At 30.9% G+C, this 21,464-nt stretch overlaps 3 protein-coding genes and 1 long non-coding RNA gene across 4 annotated transcripts; 1 reads left to right on the top strand and 3 right to left on the bottom strand.

Annotated features, from left to right (window-relative positions):
• Window positions 1–149: 149 nt before the first annotated feature.
• Window positions 150–1,587, top strand: LOC111301250 (pentatricopeptide repeat-containing protein CRR2, chloroplastic-like). Its single transcript, XM_022896786.2, has one exon. It carries the CDS (start codon window positions 298–300, stop codon window positions 1,222–1,224), a length of 927 nt encoding a protein of 308 aa, XP_022752521.2. The 5' UTR covers window positions 150–297; the 3' UTR covers window positions 1,225–1,587.
• A 15-nt stretch (window positions 1,588–1,602) lies between these two features.
• HDA08 (histone deacetylase 8) lies at window positions 1,603–4,137 on the bottom strand. Its single transcript, XM_022896785.2, has 3 exons — window positions 3,782–4,137; window positions 3,000–3,580; window positions 1,603–2,075 (listed from the first exon to the last, which is right to left on the bottom strand). Exons 1-3 carry the CDS (start codon window positions 4,053–4,055, stop codon window positions 1,773–1,775), a joined length of 1,158 nt encoding a protein of 385 aa, XP_022752520.2. The 5' UTR covers window positions 4,056–4,137; the 3' UTR covers window positions 1,603–1,772.
• A 737-nt stretch (window positions 4,138–4,874) lies between these two features.
• On the bottom strand, window positions 4,875–7,589 carry LOC111301248 (aluminum-activated malate transporter 2-like). Its single transcript, XM_022896784.2, has 6 exons — window positions 7,046–7,589; window positions 6,631–6,771; window positions 6,262–6,534; window positions 5,914–6,020; window positions 5,667–5,810; window positions 4,875–5,410 (listed from the first exon to the last, which is right to left on the bottom strand). The coding sequence occupies exons 1-6, from the start codon at window positions 7,347–7,349 to the stop codon at window positions 4,979–4,981; spliced, it is 1,401 nt and encodes a 466-aa protein (XP_022752519.2). The 5' UTR covers window positions 7,350–7,589; the 3' UTR covers window positions 4,875–4,978.
• A 6,271-nt stretch (window positions 7,590–13,860) lies between these two features.
• On the bottom strand, window positions 13,861–15,491 carry LOC149514752 (uncharacterized). Its single transcript, XR_016328276.1, has 3 exons — window positions 15,037–15,491; window positions 14,386–14,927; window positions 13,861–14,287 (listed from the first exon to the last, which is right to left on the bottom strand). It is a non-coding gene; the product is annotated as an uncharacterized LOC149514752 (long non-coding RNA).
• Window positions 15,492–21,464: the final 5,973 nt, after the last annotated feature.

Genomic DNA, 21,464 nt, shown 5'->3' with positions numbered 1-21,464 from the left:
TAAAATTTAAAATTTAATACTTACAATATCTTTCCTTATTTTCAGACTAAAATCATTTTTATACTAAAAAAAATCTAATATATTAAGTTATACTAAAAAAATCTAATATATTAAAAAAAAATAATATCTAATCACTTATTAAATTAGCGCATGGTGTCACTATAGTATTTCCGAAATTATTCAAATATTGAACCTACGGTCCCAATTTCTATCGTTGGGGAACTCGGGGTATGAATTGTGACTGTGACCAGCCCCTCAGTACACTTTTGTCCTCATTCACTCTGATCTCTTCAGCTAATGCATGCTCGTCCAAGAACCATACCCTTCTTCGCATCCCTCCTAGATGAATGCTCCTCGACTAAATCCTTCCAAAAACTCAAACAAATCCATGCAAAAACCATTCTCCTTGACATTTCAAGCCACTCCTTCATCAGAACCAAACTTCTTTCTGCCTACGCCTCATGTTCCCAAATGCGCGAAGCCCATATTCTCTTCTCTTTCGCTTCTCGCCAACCCACTTTCCTTTACAACTCCCTCATCAGAGCCTACTCTTCTCTTAACCAGCTCTCTGAATCCCTCTCCATCTTTCACCATATGATCATTGCCCAAAAGCCCTTTGACATTTCGACCTTGCCTCCCGTTCTCAAGTCTTGCGGTCAGTTATCTCATGTAACGCTGGGAAGACAGCTCCATGGAGCTGTTTTGGTTAATGGGTATTCGTCGGATTTGTCGAATAACAATTCTTTGATTAGTATGTATGGGAAATGTGGTGAATTGGAGTGTGCGAGGAAAGTGTTTGATGAAATGCCTGTGAGAAGTTATGTATCGTGGTCTGCATTGATGACAGGGTATGAGAAGGTTGGAATGGCGTTTAAAGTGTTTGTTTTGTTTGAAAAAATGGTGGGGATGGGAATGGAGGTTGATGGGGTGACGTTGACTACGGTTTTGACAACATGTAGTCGTGAGGGGATGGTGGAAAAAGGGAAGGAGGTTTTTGAGACGATGGAAGAGAGGTTTGGAGTGAAGCCTGGATTGGAGCATTATACATGTATGGTGGATATGTTGGGGAAGGCGGGATTGGTGGAGGAAGCTGAGGAGTTGGTGATGAGGATGGAGTTGGAGACGGATGAGGCTTTGTGGAATGCTTTGTTGGCAGCTTGTAGGATTCATGGGAAAGTGGAGGTGGCTGAAAGGGTAGAGAGAAGATTTGCGGGACGAGCTTGAATGTAGCTTTCTGAATTATCCTTTTTGTGTTGGTTGCCAGCTTGGCCTGAGATGGCATTTCAATTGCCGAGGAAGCTATGCTTTTATGCAGAATTTACACATTGAAGCTTGGTGTTGGATACTGGCAAATGACTTTCTAAATCTACATTTAAAAGTGCTTTCTCTCTCAATGGTAATATAAGTGCAAGGGATGGTGTCAGTGGTTTCTAAATATACAGTTTTTATTAAAATTTTAAATAGTATGGCTTTCATTTCTTTTTCATATTGTATTGTGTTTAAAATTATCAGACCTACTTAAAATGATTGATCTCTGCTGAGAACTTGTACGAGTTCAATGAATATAAATAAATGATTGCAAAACAACATGCTCAATGGTCCTTACTAGAGAAAGATGTCATTCTATTTATGTAAATAGCCATTTATTTGTACACTAGCAGATGTAACTATACCCATGCTAAAGATAAAAGCAAAGTTGTAAACTCCAGTTTACTCAAAGATTAAAAGTTTCAAACCTGAAATCAGCTGCCAAAATACGGTGAAATTCTGAATCAATCTTCCTTTAATATTGGTACAGTATTCCTTTGGTACCGCTTAATTTCTTCAATAACTTTAACAGCAAAAGCCTCATCCTCAGGGTAATACGCAATAGGATCAGACAACAAAGGAAGTGGAAGATTAAGCAAACCTTCTAGTGTTGCATGAACACAATAAGCAGAGTATGTGACATGGTATCCACCTTCTTGGACAACAAGAAGGCGCCCACCACTATGCTTATCTGCCAAGCTACGAACTATCTTCCCAATCTCTCGATAACCATCCATTGTCAAGCATTGCCTTCCATTTGGATCAAACTACACAATTATTTATGCAAACATCATTTATTAAGACAAAATACCAGAATGATTTTCTGTTTATTAGGGGATAAACAACTTCTACTTTAGGGATTTCCGGTGTTGTCTAGTTTCATGTCTGCTTGATCACAACAACCAACAAACTTAGACAATAAATAAAATGTAAAAGGAGATATGAAAGCAGCTTCCAAATTGAGAAGAGATTTTCCCCGCTTCATAATGATGAGAGTCATGATAAACACATTCTTGAAAGCTATTCTTCACTCTATTGAACCATGAACCTTGTTTTACAATGGGTTCATCTCTTCCTATATTTATGTTTAAATCTGAACACCTAACAGATGTTCTGCTTTGGACTGTGAATATTTCATGTGGGGAGATAAGCCAAACCTTGAGTCCATGGGAGCACACCAAAGGAGTCCGTACATGCATGTTGGACATCACTTGAATCCAAAAGTTTAAATTAATGACCATCATATTTAAATGCCACCTTTACATCCCACTTTTTAGTGATGTGGGATATCACACTCACATGTGAACCTCAACATTTCAAAACATTGAAATGTGCACATGTCCATAAAGCCTTTAACCAGGTGAGAATGCTTTAAAGCGTTTCAGAAAATTCCAGCTCACAACATTCTGCTTCATATTGGCAAAGGAAAGGTTGCATGTGTAGTCCGTGGGTGAAGGGGGTAGGAACAGATAGAGGAGAAATGCTAATAATCTCTTGTAATTTTTAATGCCTCTAGTGGCTTCAAAATTTAACGCACGATTTTTAACCCTCAGAAGGCCCCTAATATGTTTCAGTCTCATACATCTACACTCTTAAGGTAATTTCAATTTGCAGTAGGGTAACATGGCACCTCCATACAAACAAGTCAATGAATTCATAAAATCAGATTAGGAACAAAAGAATTAACTTACAGCACTTGAGTCTTGACCAATCACTAGCACCATCATATCTGGCTCAAACTTCTGAACAGCTGGGACAACCAACTCCATCATTGCATGTTTATATCCCTTGTCGCCGGTTCCATTTGGCAAAGGTATATTTAAATTATACCCAAAACCTTCCCCTTCACCAAGCTCATCCACCGTTCCATTTTGCGGATGAGAAGGACCCCAAGAACCATGATTCATATGAAGGGAAATTGTAAGAACTTTATCAGACCGATAGAACCCCTCTGCAGTCCCATTGCCATAATGAACATCAATATCTATGACCGAAATCTTTCTACACCCTGAATCTAAAGCCAATTGAACGGCAAGCCCAGCATTGTTAAAAAAGCAATACCCATCTGCTTGAGTAGGTTGAGCATGGTGACCTGGAGGCCTCACCAATGCATAAGCAAGTTTCCCATGGCCATCAAGTATATGTTTCATAGCTGACAGCGCAGTACCAGCAGCTAGAAGTGCAGCATCGAATGAACCAGGATTCAAGAAGGTTCCACCACAAATTTCCTTACCCCCATTTCTGTCAACTTCAACTAGCGTATTAACATATCCTGGGAAAATATCAAATTAAAATATTTATAACATTATCACACTAATTTCATCAATCACAACTACTTAAATCACAAAAAAACTGCAAAAGATGAAACCTTTCTCCAAAGATTTCTATCCTATCCTTAAAAATTTTACATCTTGTTCCATTCCAAGGCAATTGTAGAAAAAGTAAACAGTATTTGGAAAGAAAGAAAGGTTACCTTGCGAATGGAAAGAGAGAAGCTCAGGTACATTAGCAGGTCTTCCAGGGTGCCAAGAGACGTAAGGAGAGATGGGTCCTCTCTTTAGGATTGAGACCATGTTTCTGACCCTATCTGAATTCTCTGGGTGTTTTTCTAACACCTCCAGGAAACCAGGGTCCATCCCAGTGTCAAATACGCCACAGCCTGTGTCATGGCTTAGCATTCCCTCGTGCCAAAAGACATTGATGCAACCTGTTGAGGATGTTGGAAAAGGTTGATCAGGAGCAGACATTCTGAAACTTGGGAGAGTCAACAGAACAGGAGTTCAGTTCACTTGCTTGGTTTCTCTTGCTTTTATCTCTTTCGTGCATTTAAGGTTCCTAGGACGTTGGTTTTAACTCGACCAAAGTCCAATTGGTTCTGGGCTTCATAAAAGTCCAACAAAAAATGGCATAATAGTTTAGTCATTACAAAATCATTTATAATTATTCATTCCTAAACTAGCGGGACTTGAGGTTTCAGGTTGTAAAGATAAATTAAAAAAACCTGTTGACTTTAGCATGGGAGAACTCAGAAATGCTATATACTTACTTCCAAACCTGATAATATATATTTGTCTCTACACGTGCCCTTTTTGAGCAAACGAATTTTCTATTTCCCCCTTCAAACTGCACTTTTTAATAAGTTGCTTAAATCATTGGGGAATGCCGGGCTTGTTGGATATCTATTATATAGTCTTGTTCTCATTAGCAATAAATTTTCAATGTATTCTCTTCTGATCATTAAAAAAAAAAAAAAGAAAAGTTTATGCTAACAAATTTGTTTTGAGTCACCTAGTTTTACTTTCAATACAAAGGAGGCCCAATGCCTAATCAGAATTGGTGAAGGTAAAATAAAAGAATAATTTTTTTGTAAGTACTACGAATTAAACTCTAGTTTTAGGAGAATTAACTTTTTATACATATAAAACTCATCACCACTTACTTTAAAACCGTGATTTTACATCAACATATATTTTTGAATTAGTATTCATTTTAATTTGCTTACTTTTGGCCAATTATTATCTGTTTTTTGTTATTCACTTTTTTAGTACACAAATTCTGAAAAAAAATTTAAAAAAAATCCAATCAATATTCAATAATAGTACTAAATAATAACATTGACAATCACAAAAATTCCTAATCTATTCACGAATTTGTTTTTCTCAGAGTTTGGCTACTCAATTATAATAAAATGATGATGATGGGGTTGATCAATGCCATCAGAACTTGGCTGCACTTGTCCCTGCTGATTTAAATTTGGCTTCCCATCTGCTACATTAGGTTCCATGCTCTTGAAATTTGCTAGAGAGGCTAATTCATGAATGGACTCTGAAATTTTTTCAGTGCAAGAAAGAACATCAAGCAGTAGTGAAGCTACGGTAGCTACTCCTACAATCTCCAGTACATCTATGTCTTTACACAACCCTGTTTTGAGCGAGGACTTGAGATTGTTTGCGGCATTTTTGGATTTTGCAATGTGACGACAATCAGAGGAAGGTAGAGTCATTGTTCTGATACCTAATGCTAATTCCTTCATGGCTTTCCCCGATTCTGAGCTCATTTTGATGCATGCCTCCTGAAATTTTCCAATGGTTTCTGGTGAAGCCTGTAAAGAATAATGTTCTTGTTAAAATTACCCAATCCATTGGGTCTTGATTTGAATTTCAGCATCTACAATCTCTTTCTTTATTCTGAGGCCGACGCCTTATTTGTACGAAAAAAATTACTGAGTTTTCATGGTAATATCCTTAAGAGTTCGCATATTTTGTTAGTAAACATTCTAGAGTTGAACCATGTGTGGCACTGTGGATTTAATTATAAAAACTTGGAAGATTGAAGTTACTGGCTGTAGACTGCAATACCTGAACATCAGAGTTGAGGTAGCCATTAAGAGCTTCAACTCTGTAAGCACATTGCCGAGTGAGGCTTCCAATCTTCAGGTATTGTTTCCAAGGATGTCGAAACCTGAACCGCCCATGACTGGGTTCCCATCTAGCAAAATTAGCCTGTGGAGAATAAAATCCCGAAGTAAGATCACATGCATCTTGTTTTTATTCTTTTTTCTGGGTTTTGAGAGATTTGAATTTTTTTATTAGTTCTCCTACTCACCAAAGATTCTTCAATTTGTTTCGAATTGAGTATGCTTTTATACCCTTGTAATGATGCTTGCTTTGACTCTTTATTCCCTGATTTTTTGAAGTATTCATCCCCGAAACCTGCAAAATCACATTAATTTATAACTTGATTATATAGTTTTGTATAACATATAGAGGTTTCAAATGGGTTGATAAGCCCGTGACATGATCCGATTTGATATAGCATAAACCGTGCTTGGCACAATCCACTGATATATAAATTTCATGTACTTGTGCCATTGCAAGATTAGGGGTTTTGGATAAGTTCTTTTAAATTATTATAAAAATTTAGAATATTGTGGATATTAATCAAAGGAAGTACTTTCTAAGAAGTTTGCAAGCTTTTCAATATTGTTGGCAGCCAAATTATGAAGATCATCGCCAGCCCAAACTGGGCAGATGAAAATGCTGACAAGAACAGCTGTAAAGCCACCAATTAGTATGGTGGATACTCTTTGATGAGCCATTTCGAGCACCTCTTCATCACGATAACCAGAAACAGATATCAAGCAAAATGTCAAGATGAATATGACAAGCCCGTAATCATATCTGGCCTTCATTCGGGGAAAGAATCGTATAAACGATACTGATGTAGCTGTATATCAACCCAAATTTCTCCATAATTAGTTCAGTTGTTAAGCATTTGAAGGTATACTATTAAAGTGCATTTTCTTTTGGTCATGTTACTAACCTAGAAGGAAGACAAAGAGCCCAAGTAGTATAGGCTGGGTTTTGTGTCCAGGCAAGTTTGCTATGTGATGAGCACCAAATCCCAGAGTTCCAGCAAGAAATGTTGCTAATCCCCTGTTTAAGCCTTTTCCAAGGGTTGCTCCTGTCAAATAATTACGTAAAAATAATTTAGTTAAATTAATTTATATAATATTTTTTAAAAATGATATTCAATAAGTTTTGAATCCGAATTTCAGCACCTATAACTCATTCTTCCATTCCTAAACTATGGCTTCTTTTATAAAAATAAAAAAATAAAAAAAACAGTTTAATCTTCTAGCATCTTTATCTAATTCCCCCAATTTATAAATATTAGTAGTAAATTAGACAAAGGTGGAATGAAACATGCAAAATTAGAGGGAGGTGTTAAAACTTACCTACAGAGAACTCAAAGACAACAACAACGGTCAAAACAGCCCAAATTGCTGAGCTGCCAAAACCAACGTAGAGGGGATCAAAATAGTAGAATAGTGACACCAAGGTGATGGCTAATCCAACTTTAAACGAATGAACAATTCTTCTCGGGTCGTCTTGTCCTAATTTCTTTATCTTCCCAGGAAATTCATCGACCCTGGTTCTTAATTTCCCTGGCAAAGCCTTAACCAACTCCCACCTCCTGGCCGCTGAAAGTCCTTCTTCTACTTCAGTCTTCTGAATTCCAGAAGCTAAATTGGCTTCCATTGTCAAAACAAATTTGATAGTATCAAAATATGTGGAGAGTTGATAAGATGTTGAAGTGAAAATAAGATGTAGCAATGATGGACGTATCTCTAGCTGAAGTTATGTATTTATAAGTTATAGGTTGTACAATGTCTAACAAGTAGAGAAGAAACGCGGTTTCGGCATCTAGGTTGTCATTATGAGCAACAAAGCAACTGGAAACAGGAAGCTTCAATCAATTGTTGCTGCCCTGGAGACGTCATTGAAAATGAAAAGGGACTTTCATTTTGGTACGGCCAGGGTCCATTTCACCATGAATATTTTCTGCATCACAGCAGCTACCCAGCTGGCCAAAGTTCGCAAACAAGCCGTATTCACAGATAGTGACCACTCACCCACCCACTAGCTGCTTACTATATTAAAGTTCCGTGTGTTACCCAGTACAGCTTTCCTTGTGATGGATGAACTTTTAGGTATTTGATCTCATCTATATATGAAATTCCCTATACCTTAGATTATAATATGAGAGTTATTTAAAAATCAAACATGATACAAAGCATTTAGTCCTTGTTAAAAGCATTTAAATGGTTTAGGAGTAAATTTTTGTTATTGCTTCCTAAAAATTTTGCCTTATTTGGGTTCAAACAAATCAAGCAAAGTATTACGAGTTGTTTCGGATTTTTAGGGTTTTAAAGATTGTATTCATCTCATTAATTATTTTTCTAAAATATTTATATTTTTTGACAAGTCATATAAACATTGATCTGATTATAATATTTCATTTAAGAATTAAATAACTTATTCATGAATTCGAAGATTCTATCTTAGAATTTATGCAATAATTATATGTATTTTAAAGAATAGAAAAATTTTAGGACAAAGTTGACGGCCAAGTAACATGACATAAACTTATATTGAACTTTGAATTACAAAATTTTGATCCTAGCTCATATAAGAAAGCTCACTTTCCATCCCCAACGTTTGAATAAAGGACCTTTAAATAAGAACTCCTATATTTTGACTTGTTAAGATGTTTGGATACGTATACTTCTAATTCTCAAATACTTCTTTTTTAGAACGAAAATGAATGTTCATTTGTTAGATTAATTGACTGATGCTAAGTTGCTTCTACTCCTCTTATGATACTCTCTAACTTGTATTCATCTCTACTTTTTAACATTGCATTTTTCTATTTCTTCTTGATCATATATGAGTATGGCAAAGATAATGATAAAATATTAAATTATACATGCTCCCATTAGTAACTTGCTGATTAAGATTAATTTGATTTTAGAATTCATATGTAAGATCGATCTTAATTAATATATATGCATTTATTTATGTAAATATAATAATTCGTGTATTTATATCTTATAAAATATTAGTGATTTTTATATTTATGTCATATTTTATACAAAAATTATATATTATAATTTATATTGACACAAAAAATATGAAATATATATTATTTATTCCTATTAAAAGTATATATAATTTTTATTAAAATTTTAACTTATGTTATTTTTGTATCTTTTTCATATCATTTTTTTGTCAACAAGTTATATTTTAAATTATCAAATCTAATTTATATAAATATATAGACATATATATATATATATATCTTTCTCTTATTCCAATCTCTTGATTATATATTTAGAAATATATATATTGCATAGACATTGATATTTTTCTTTTTCACGGATCTATTTAAATGCCATAAAACTAAGAAGATGCTTTAATTTTGCAGTGTTTGGTGCTTTAGCTTTACAAGTAATTAATTAACCCAATGCCTTCTCTGTTTTTCACACTTACATTAAATTTTTCTTTCCAAATTCAATGAATGGAGACAAAAGTGAAACAAAAACACTATTGGAGTTAATTATTTGATTTAGATATGGTCGGTTTCTACTTTTCAATCATGGGGAAAGAAGAAAAACGATGCAAAAAATTCTTGACTCCACCTTTTTGTAGCTTGCATTCTAAAATGTTTTTTTTTTTTTTAACAAAGTTTTTTAATTAATAGATAAAAATCGAGATACAATAATAGCAATAAGTAATAGCAAGCATTATATTGCTAAATCAATGAAAACAAAAATAGAACTTGAAAGAATATAATTTTTATGTTTAATGGTGACAAAAATTTTTGAAATAAAGAGTAAAGTATCATGTGATAAATTATTTTTTTGTGATAACAATATCTAATAGTAGTGACTACTTTTTATGTTATCACTAATACATTACTTTCCACAAAAAATCACTTGTCGTTAATTTATATACTTTATTAGTGACGATTCTATAATGACAAATAATTTGATATTACAAAAACATATTTATAGTGACGATTTAATTATAAAAAAATTTAAGCTATCACAATTACTATTATGTTAATAACTAAATAATAATGTCACAATTATTTATTATAATAATATCATAGGAAAATTTTGTCAAAAAAAAAACTTAATATTTATGAAAAAACTATTCAAAGTTACAAGAAAATTGTTACTAAAAATCTTAATTGTTGTAGTGAAGTTTTGAATTCTATTCACCTCTCTTTTGATGTCTATCAGCAAAATCATTATTTGCCAATTTGCAGTGGTATGCCACTCTTAGTTGCATTCTAAAATGTTAATAACATACAAAAAGTTGGGATGATAAAAAAACTTTATAAAATCTTCTCTTGACGTGGTAACCCTAATTTAAAATGAGTGCTTCCCAATTTCATTTAGTTTTGTTTTTGAAAGCAAGATAGAAATAAAGTACTAAAAAGTTGGTCCTTGACCCTTGAGAGAGTCCAAAATTTTATAATATTTTCTTTCAATGTACAAAAGGTCAAAACCTAAAGTGGATAGGTGCTAATGTACGTACAAAAACCATTGATAAGTGTAAGGATGTATTATATAAAGAATGTGATATATGCTTTGAGAAATCAAAAGAAAAGATGGTGCAAATTTCTCCTCCCTTCATACCAAACCAAAAAGTAAAAGAAAAAAAAATGATTTTCCCTTTCTTTTCTTTTATGCAGAAGCAGGGAAAAAAGTATCCCTAGTGGAAAACAACTCAAACTGCACTTCTTTGCCTCTAATATTGTCTGTCTGCTTTCTCTGTTATCCACTTCATGTTCTTTTTTGTGTGGTTATGGTGTGAACTACGACCCACACATTTGGAAACTTAGCTTAAAATGTTATTTTTTTTGTACTTTGCTAAAGCCATTAAAATTAGTAATTTCGATCCTTTTTTTTTTTATTTTCCAAATTATATATCCATTAAAACTATTAATAACATAAAAATTTCATGCATTCAAAAATATTTATGAAGAGCAACTACTATTACATATTTTACATTCAAACACTTCCAATAATGTTCATTTAATATAATTTTGCATTCAAATCTCTCAAAAATCAAATTATTCTCTGTCATTCGCCTTTTTTTTTTTAATCTTGTTTCGAGTTAATTTAAGAAAAAGTTAAAGGGCAATCCAATTCTTCTTCAATTTTAGACATTATATTTTAGAGATAATTTTTCTAAAATTTCATTGACACTTCAAAAAACTTAAAGATGCGCAAAAGTCCGTTTGAACAGATTAGATTGATCGAAACCTAGTGAATTCGGTTAAATCGATTTGGTTTATTTGATTTTAGTTATAATCAATTTTTTAAATCGATTAAATTAATTAATTTGGTCAGTTTTTTATTTTAAAAATTGATAATCGAATTAATCGATTTTTTAATAAGTAAAAGTAAAAAAAATTAAGATAAATTTTTTTATTTATTTTTTCTTTTAAAATATTGTTGAAATTATTAAATTTTTTAATCATTTAATTTGAATGATACTTGAGTTTGAATTTTATTTAATTAAATTTGTGATAAATAATTATTCATAATAAAAAAATAATAAAAAATCGGTTATTTAATTGAACCGATCAAACTGAATCGATCAAAATCGATTCAATTATAATCGATTATTTAATAATATTTAATCGGTTTAATTATTTATTAAATAAAAATCGATTAAATCAGTTATTAATTTTTTTAAATTGAATCGACCAATTACTTACTTCTAAAAAAACTATTATATATCCTTAAAATAGCTTTACGAAAGTTTAAAGAATTTTTTTCTCCTCCACTGCTACATAGGTTTATCATAACTACACCATATACAACACCATAACCCAAGGTTAATGGTTTTCAATTACTGTGTGCTTATTGCTCAGCCTGGCTACGTTACAAGTTATCAGCAACGAAGTGTCCCACTTACCGACCTGCCTCCACTTTCCAATCTCAAAACAATAAAAAAAACAAAAAAGAATGAGACAAATCACTCCATGAATTAATCAGAACATGTGTTCTACTCATTACTATTCTTCAATTCTTATTTGCTAAAGCAGCATATGCAGGATACCGCTTTATCTAATGTGAGTTTAAGGTCAACTATGATTGATTGGAATTTTCTTACGAAATTATTAAAACAAGAGAAATTATAATCACATTCAAGTATTACAGGCAAAAAATTAATCAATTAAATATACAAACCAACCAATAACAAATTCACGCATAATTAAATATATTTAACATAAATTAAAATAAATTCATGTCTAATGATATTTGAATATAATTTTTTTTCTAATCAGTGATGAAAATCTTGATTTTCTACTTAGTGATGAAATTGACTTGACAAGTTGCTTGAATCAATGGTCACGTTTGGACAGGCAGAAAATTTAGAGAATGTGTCTCGATCGCCTAGCTTCATCGAGCGCATAGGCTAAATTAATTTAAAGATATTAAAATAAGCCTTTTTATTTTCTCCTTATCGTCTAGCCTTCTGTTTCATTCCTAAAATCTCCGAAGTCCCTTGAGTGGAGGCAATGGCCGGTATTAAACAAACTGCCACTTAATTTGTGTGGTAAAGAAAATTTGGTGATTAAATTTTCAAGGATTTAGTACTTTAATTCAATAGCTATTCTGTAAATATTTAAAGGGTTTCGAGAGGTCAGCACCAATAAGCTGCAACTAATTAATTGTTATGAATTTATAGAAAATTTTGAGAACTTTCTGCTGTTTGACCAAATTTAAGAACTAAATTTGCATCCCCCAACTTAATTATCTATACAAAACGAAAGTACCTTTTCCTTTTTGTTAATTGGTTGAGATATCTTAATTTTCACATAAACCCCTCATTAATTAATCCAGGATTCAATCTCAAGTTCTTAATATAACCAATAAAATCAAATAAAGGACTATAAACTAAATTATAGTACTTATAAAATGTCCTATAATCACAAACAAAATTTTAGGTTTTTTTTTTATATGTTTGTATACTTATTTACGTCTCTGATATATATATATAAAAAAAAAAGAACATGTGCCATAAAAAACTTTGCAAAAAAAAAAAAACCTTGTACATGGATATAATTAACTAAATTTACAATAAATTACTAATATAAATAAATGATAAAGAATTGAGATCCCAAAACAAAACTGAAAGCGTCTATTATAACTAACAACTCAAGTACTATTAGCATCATTGGAATATGAATTCACAATTTCAGGTTGTCTTGTCTCTGGTTTTTCTGGTGAGACAGTTGGCTCAGCGGCCTCAAAACTTGCCATGGATGCAAGTTTAAGAACAGATCCGGCTATTTCCTCCGTGTAGGTGATCACATCGATTAATAACGAAGCCACTGTGGCCACTCGTACCACTTCCAAGAGGTCCATCTCATCATCCAATAACCCTGATTTGACTAAAGAGTTGAGATTCTTAACAGCAGATTTTGAGTTTTCGATATGGATATCCGCAGAAAATGGTTTCGCCAATCTTTTGATTGCCAATGCTAGTTCCTTCAATGCTTTACCAGATTCCATGCTCATTTTTTAGTATGTCTCTTGGATTTTACTTCGAATTTCTGGTTTTGCTTGCAACAGTAAGACTAAGATGATAAGTTAATCTAAGGTTTCGTTTGTTTCGTAAAAAATAACTTTTAAAAAAATAACTTATGCATTTTTAAATATTTATTTGATAAAAAATTGACTGATTAATAAAAAATAACTTATTGATCAAAAAAATAATTTTTTTTTTATAAATTGTATTACATATTTGAAAAGGGAATGATATTTTCAGAAAAAAAACTATCTATGAATAAAATTATTTTTTAATATTTTTTAATATAATTTTACTCAAGTCAGACCTTGAACATGTTTTTTAAAATTTTGATTCGACTCAAAATATTATTATATTAATAAATAATATTTTTATTTAATAAATAATATATTAATAACTAATATATTAATAAATAAATATTATATTAGTAAATATTATTATATTTATTATATTAAATAATGTTATATTAATTAATAAATAATATTATAATATATTATATTAATAATATATTAATAAATAATTTTAACAATATTTTAATTTTTGAATATTAATAATTTTAATATACTTTAATAATAATTAATTTTTAATATTTTAATAGTTATATTAATATTATTTAAAAAAACAAATTTTTAAAAAACAAATAATTTAAAATATTTTTTATTAACTCATTCAAACAATAAAAAAATATTTACTTTTTAAAAAAATATAAATATTTTTTAAAAATAATTTTTCGTGAAATAAACATAACTTAAAATATATTGGCTAAGTAGATGAATCTACTATTACCCTTATTACAACACATGATGTAACCAACTTTACTATATTTTGGTTTTTAGCTTTTTTCTAATCTATAAGTTTTTTGTTGGTTCTTAGAAATTAGAATGGCCAAGTAGCTACCAATGTATTTAACTCAAGAATTTGAGACGTGGGGATTTAGACAATACTTGAATTTCAGCATTTAGGTGTCCATTGAGAGGTTCAATTCGATAGGCACAATGGCGTGTAAGAGCAATCTTCAGGTACTGTTTCCATGGATATCGGAATTGAAATCGACCATGCCCTGGTTCTCATCTTGCAAAATTAGCCTAAAAATTCAACAACAAAGTAAATATCAGAAACCAAAACAAGAAAAACCGATCTTTCAAATGAGGGATGGTAAGAGAACTAAAGCTTTTTCACCCACCAAGGTGTCTTCGTTGTTTTTGGAATTAAGAACCTGTAAGAAGAATTTGTCTTCTTTGGAGTCTTCATTCTCTGGCATTTTAAAGTATTCATCTCCAAACCCTATAAAAATAGATTTCTTCTTTTTTTTTTTTTAATACTTGATATCGTCTTAAATCTTGATAGTTGAAATTAAGAGTTCATCGCTCTAGACCAGATATTGGTGATTTCTTCCTCTTAGTGTTTGGGTTAAAGGGGAAAAAATAAATTGCTTCTAATGAGTGGAGATGTACCTTCCAGGAAGCTATCAAGTTTTCCCATGTTGGAAGCAATTAAGTCGTGGAGGTCTTGACCAGCCCAAAAAGCAAAATGGAAATTATGACAAAGATATCATAACACACCTTTGAGGAGGGTTGATAATCTCTTGTGAGCCAATTCTAATATTTAAATCGTGTCGAAAACCCGATACAGATATCAAAGAGACTGTCAAAATAAATATCAACAACCCATAATTATACCTTGCCTTGATTTTGGGATAGAATCTTGCAAATGTAGATACCGCAGCTGCAAACATAGGTTTTTATATTTGAATCAATAATTTGTTTTATCCAATTTTAAAAAATGGGAAAAAGAGAATTTTTTATGCACATTTTGTTTCAAGTGACATTTTTACCTTGGAAGACAAAGAACCCAAGTACTATGGGCTCACCTATCCGTCCTGATAGGTTAGCCAGATGACGAGCCCCAACAGCTAGAGCCCCACTAAGCAACGTTGCCAATCCTCGTCATAAAAACCGTCAAACGAAAAGATTTTAAAAATAAATAAAAAAAAAAGTTATCATCAATTTTTTTTAAAGTGTGATTGATCGTCTAAAAATTTATTTTTTTAATAAAATAATAAAAATAAGTTTAAAATTTATTAAAAAGATAAATTTTGATTTATGAAAATCAAATTGAGTTCGGGAGTCGATTATACATGAAGAAGGATTAACATCCCTACAGTGTCAATAAATTGTACCATTTAATCATGCACTATTTTTGATGTTAGATAAAATTATTTTGATTTGAAATTTAATACTAATTCCTTTCATTTTAAAAAATATTTTTTGCTAAAATCTTTTATTTAGAAATATTGAAAAAATCTTTAAGTTAAAGAATTATCTTAAAATTCTCCAACATCTATGCAAAATTTAAGATAACTCTTTTCACTTGAGATTTAATACGATATTCCTTAAAATGAAAATAACACTCATTGCAAGAAATGATTGTTGGTAAGTCTCCAATATCTAGGCAGAGTACCGAAAATTATTCCATTTGAAATGTTATTTTTGTTTTATTTTATAATATCACAATTTTAAAAGTAAGTAAATAAAAACATTTTGTGTAAAAAAGTAAACGATGGTATTATTAGATAGCAAGTAAAAATTAAAGACAAAGAAATATAAATGAGTGCAAACAATAACAAATAAATGCATGTAAGCCAATATGTGCTTTGTATGATAATGAAATGCAAATTTGAAATTGGATTCTAAAATAGAATGAAACCACCTTGACTCCCAAACATCTAGGCAGAGCTTTAGGTGCGACTATTTATATTTAAGATCCCATTTTATTAGTATATTTTTATTATTAATTAGTTATTAACCCCATTGTTTGAACGAATTAAAGACTCGTCTGAAAAACTTAATGGATTAAAGTTTTCTAAATATCCCATCATCTAAGGCGGTAGATTTTCACATGTATCCTTAAAGTTTTGAAATTATTTGAGTATAAGTTTAGGTCGAGATTTTAAGATTTGGCGACTTTTGATGATGATTCAAGGTTGTGTGATGAATTTAGGGTTTAGGATTTTAGAGTTTGGATTTTGGATTTTAGGGTTTGAAGTTTAGGGTCTATGGTTTCAGTTTTAGGGTTTAAAGGTTTTAAGGCTTGAGTTTTTAGGGTTTGGAAAGTTTGAGGTTTAGGGTTTTGGTTTTAGAGTTTAGAGGGTTTAAGGTTACAATTTTAAGGGTTAAGGTTTGGGGTTTCGATTTTAGGGTTTGAAAGTTTTGGTTTTGGTTTTAGGATTTGAGGCTTGAGGCCTTGATTTTATGGTTTAAAAGGTTTAAGGTTTTAATTTTTGGGTTTGAAAGGTTTTAGGATTTAGATTTTTTAATAATTTTTTTTAAAACATGAACATCTCTAAAAATCTTTAACATTTAGGTAGACTTTTGGAGCAAGTTCGATTTTTTATGATTTTCAAAAATTAATTAAAATTTTCATATATTTTCTTTTTATAAAAATTTTATTATTATTATTATTATTATTATTATTATTATTATTATTATTATCTTTTTTTAATTTTAAATTTTTTTTTTATAATTCCCTAACATCTAGGCGGAATTATATTTTAAGGTTTGAGGTTTTTATTCCCTCCAACATCTAGGCAGGAAAAATAAAAAAATATTATTTTATTCTTATTATCATTATTTTTTTTATTATTTTATTGTTTTTATTTTTATTATTATTAAAAAAATTAAATATTTATTTTAACAAATTTAAAACTTTATCATGCATGACTATTAAAAAATAAAACTAAAAATAATAATATAAAAAATTTAAAAAAATAAAAAAAATAAAAATACCTAAACCGGATCAATCAACGGTCCAGTCAATGCTGGTTCAACTGGCTCGATTCGATTGAACCAGATGAAGGGTGGTTTGGCGAACGGTTCAGAACTGGCTAAAGGATTGGTCAACGGGTCGAATTATGTAGATCTCGAGTCGGATTCAAGTCTACGCTCGAATCCTCCTTGATCTAAACGGCATCGTTTTGGGCTTTAGTGTTCTATATAAAGCCAATTTTTTTTTTACTCCATTTCAAACCTTTCAGCCAAAAAAAATATTCAGAGCTCCAAGGGCTCTGTCGACGTCTGATCTTTGACACCCATGCCTTCGCACCTACCACTATGTTGGCACCAGCGGTGGTTGGAAAACACCAAAAAATACCAAAAAGTTCCTCTCAACGCCCTTTTTCTAGATTTGGTTTTTTTTTTTTTATCGAAAATAGAGTTTTTGTGTTCTTTTTTCTTTTTTTTTATATTTTTTTGAAAACCTAAACAGACAATCTCCCCTTTTTTTTGTTATAGGAGTGTTTTGACGCTGAGGTTCCTCCCTACGGAGAGGATTGTATTTTTTTTTTTGTGTTTTTATGTGTGTTTTGGCTTAGGTGTCTATGTGGGTGAGAGCTTGGCACTGGGATTTGCGGAGTGATGTCTTAACAAGCAAAAGCTATGGGCGAGGATCTGATTAGGTAGAGGTGCAGTTGGGGTCGAGCTAGGGTTTGGCTTGGGAGCTAGGGTTTGGTTTGGTTGTTAAGACTTTTGGTGTTTTAGTCTGTGTCTGAGAGGTCCTCGGAGGTGTTTGTGCACGAGTGAAGGGAAAAGGGGAATCAGTGCTTTAGGTCCTCTCGATCTCATTGATTGGGAGTTCATACTGATTTTTGTATAGATCTAGAATTGACAGGGCATGGGGCTGTAGCGTGATGGTTTATGAGTGCTGATGAGATGAACAAGGTTTGCAAGGTATGGAAGGGTAAGGGTTCAGCAATGCAGGGTATGATCGGGGGTGAACAATGGGGTGGGTGGCCAGTGGTGCCGAGCAAGGCACCACTACCACCCCAATCTTTTATTTTTTTTATTTTTTTAATTATTATAATAATATTAAATTAATCTAATAAAAATTAAAATTAAATCTTAAAATTGAATTAGTTTGAAACACATAATTATTAACCGAACAAAAATTGATGTCTACACCTCTATTCTCACCTTTCCCATGAGCAGCCCCTAATGAAATTAATTATCTTAGTCAAAACCATTTATGTCTATAATTCTCACCTTTGTATTAATTTTGAGCTGAAATTATTAACAGGTAAGGGTGTGAGAAACTACCATAGAGAATTCAAAGACGACCACAACAGTCATTACAGCCCACATTGCAGAAACCCCAAAACTTTCGTACAGCGGCTGATAGTGATAAAATAATGACACCAAGGTGAGTGTGAGTCCCACTTTTAGTGAATGAACAACTCTTCTTGGATCATCTTGGGCAAGCTTTTTTACCTCTAACAAATTCAAACACCCCAGTTTTATATTCTTAGGGAAAGCCTTTATTCGTGACCATCCACGAGCAAACAGGCCTTGCTTTTCTTTTTGTTGATTTGCTACGGACTCTAAATCCACTGCTAATTGATTTAGAGAGATAACGAGATAATGCCAAAACTAAAAAGCTTGCATGAACCAAGAGGAAAGAGTAGAGGTTTATAAAGAGGAAAACAAGCATCTAGCAGTAGTGAATAAAATGCATACAATAAATATTGTAGATTTTTAAGGAAGGTGGGTGCTCATGTAGCACCCATTTGTCCTGCTTTTTTCTTTTGATTTGTTTCCTTTAATTTTTTTTCTTTTTTTGTCATTTTTTTTAGTTTTTTATTTTATTTTTTTAGATAAATTTTGTGAAATAAAACTTAATGGAAATATAAATAACAAAATAACAAGTAATTTTTATTAGATAAATTTTTTACTGATCATTACGTTTATTAAAAATCATAAACGAAATTTTAACAAAAAAATTATAAATAAAATTATACTCACTGATTTATTAAATTCATTATGAACATTATTAATTATAAATAAAAAAAAATTAGACTCACATCAAGCACAGTCATGTTACTAATCTATACGATTAAATATATATTTGATTTGCAATTCATAAATATTGTTAACAATTGATTTTTAAATCAATTGATATAATATTAAAATTAATGTTTTAAGATTATCAATTCGAAAAAAATTTTATGTATATAAATATAAGATATAAGATTCAAAAGGTAAATTAAAATTAAAAAAAAATCATAAATGTTGCTGACCTCCTATTTTTGGTGCGGTAAAGTACAAAGAAATTTCGGGGAAACAAGTAAATGCGCTAGTGCTAAGTGACCCATTATCTCGATGGTTACCGCAACCCCCATTTCCCATTTTTGGGTGTTGTCTGGCACTAGGTATTCGTGACGGTGTTAGCCTAAGGCTCCTATTGAGCTTACTCAAATGGGGAGCAGCAAATGTGAACTGTAACCCACGCTCTGCCGTTCCGGTTCCAATACCGTTCGAGTAATAAGTACTAGAACTGGACCTAAGTTTCCAGTCATATCAGAATCTTTTTCTTGGTACTTAAAAGAGCAGAGAAAGATTAAAAAAAATCTTTATCAATTCTACTTTGGTTCTGTCCCGTGAATCAAGCTAAATTAAATCAAATCGGATTTATAAAATATTTGTATATATAATGCAATATATATTAAATATGTATATTGGATACTCTTTTAAATGCTAAGCATGACCCAAGCTTAACCCAAGTTTGCTTATGTTCATATTTAATTTCATGCTCTTATTGTACACCACATAATATTTATTTTTTCAAGAAGACACTTTAGCAAATAGAATTTAAGGTTCCATTTTAAAAGTCTCCAAGTTAAATTTTCTGAATGAATAAGGTAAAATTTATAAAATGATATAGAAACTAAGCTAATTCTCATTAATATGATTTATAATTCTTGATTATATATACACCAAAAAGGATAAAACTATCACTTCTTTATATAGCTCTAATGAGAACCACACAAAGAAATTGCTATGAGAGAAATGGAAAAACGAAAATAAGATGGAGGGATTAAAAGAGGAAGGGGACAATAATTGCACAGATGAAACAAAGGAAAACAAAGAAATTTTGTTGACTTTCCATCATGGGGAAGGTCAATGCCAACTACATATATATAATTAACATTTGATAATGTTTAGTGTTTCATAAAAACATTACTAATATATATGTCAATTATTCCTAACTTGTCAGTTGAGCATAAATTAAAAAAATAATTAATTATCTGATAAATTTAAAATAAGAATTATTGTATACTATCAATATAATTTTTTAATTTAACAAACGAAATTATGAGATTGACGCATACCTTATTTTTTAATTAATTCTTTATTTTTTTAAATATAAAAACTATGTGTCATATTATTAATCTTGCTTGTAAAATCTGAAAAGTTCATTAGTTGAAATAATTTCTCTTAAATTAAAGCATCTAGTTTGCAATTTGAAATATATATATATATATGTATATATTACAACGCTTCTTTTTAATAAAAATGTAAGGCTTTAAATTTCTTACATGGACAATATTTCCTGCAAAAGGTGGGTAAGATATTATCCAACTTTTTGTTTTGGCTTTCAATCTAACTTGGCATGCAAATTAAAGATTACAGCTTCAAAATTGTTGCAATACATGCGGATTCTAACAAAAGAAAACTTGATTTACAGCCACTCATTTATGAGAATTGAGAATATGCCTACTTTTTTTCGGAAATAAGACCCGACATCTTTACCTGAATTAATAACAATTCTAAGATTTTTTTAAACAAATAGGTTGCAATTTATAAATAAGAAAAATATTATAAATATTAAAATTTAAATTCAAAATCTGTTAGATGATATTTTTTAAAACTACGTAAATTATGAATAAATTAAGTTAAATTCGGATTCAATTTTAAGATTTTTTTTCTTTTATAAGAAAATTCTCCAAAGAAAGTATCAAATATATATATCCGACAGAAGATAAAAATTAATGCTGCTTTAATCTAAACCATGCAGTCATATAGGAAATTGAATCTTTTTGCATGAAGGAATTAACTGAATGTGAAATCTTAAAAATAGGAAAAAACACAAAAATAAATTAAAATCAATGAAGGGTCAGTTGAATTGGTAAGTTATTCCCTTTGATTTAAGTGGTTCTAGATTTAAGTTTGGACGATCTTAATTTTGTGGCACTAATGCTTGGTACTCTTGTTGGAGTTTACTTTTATCACCACTTTAATAATCCCTCTCACATGTAAGAACAACAAATCTATCACGAACATCACATGTAGGTATGATGGACCTATCATGCTATATGAACTTTTTATCATAGGTATAAGGCACTTAATTCCATTTCTGAAGCACATAAAATGCCAATAATCAATAGGATCATCACATTACAAAGACAATTAATAGCAAAATAACAATAAGAAA

The sequence above is a fragment of the Durio zibethinus genome, chromosome 15 (genome assembly GCF_047325235.1).
Source record: "Durio zibethinus cultivar Kanyao isolate XHJ-2024 chromosome 15, ASM4732523v1, whole genome shotgun sequence".
NCBI lineage: Eukaryota > Viridiplantae > Streptophyta > Magnoliopsida > Malvales > Malvaceae > Durio > Durio zibethinus.
This window is presented reverse-complemented; position numbering and strand designations above follow the sequence as displayed.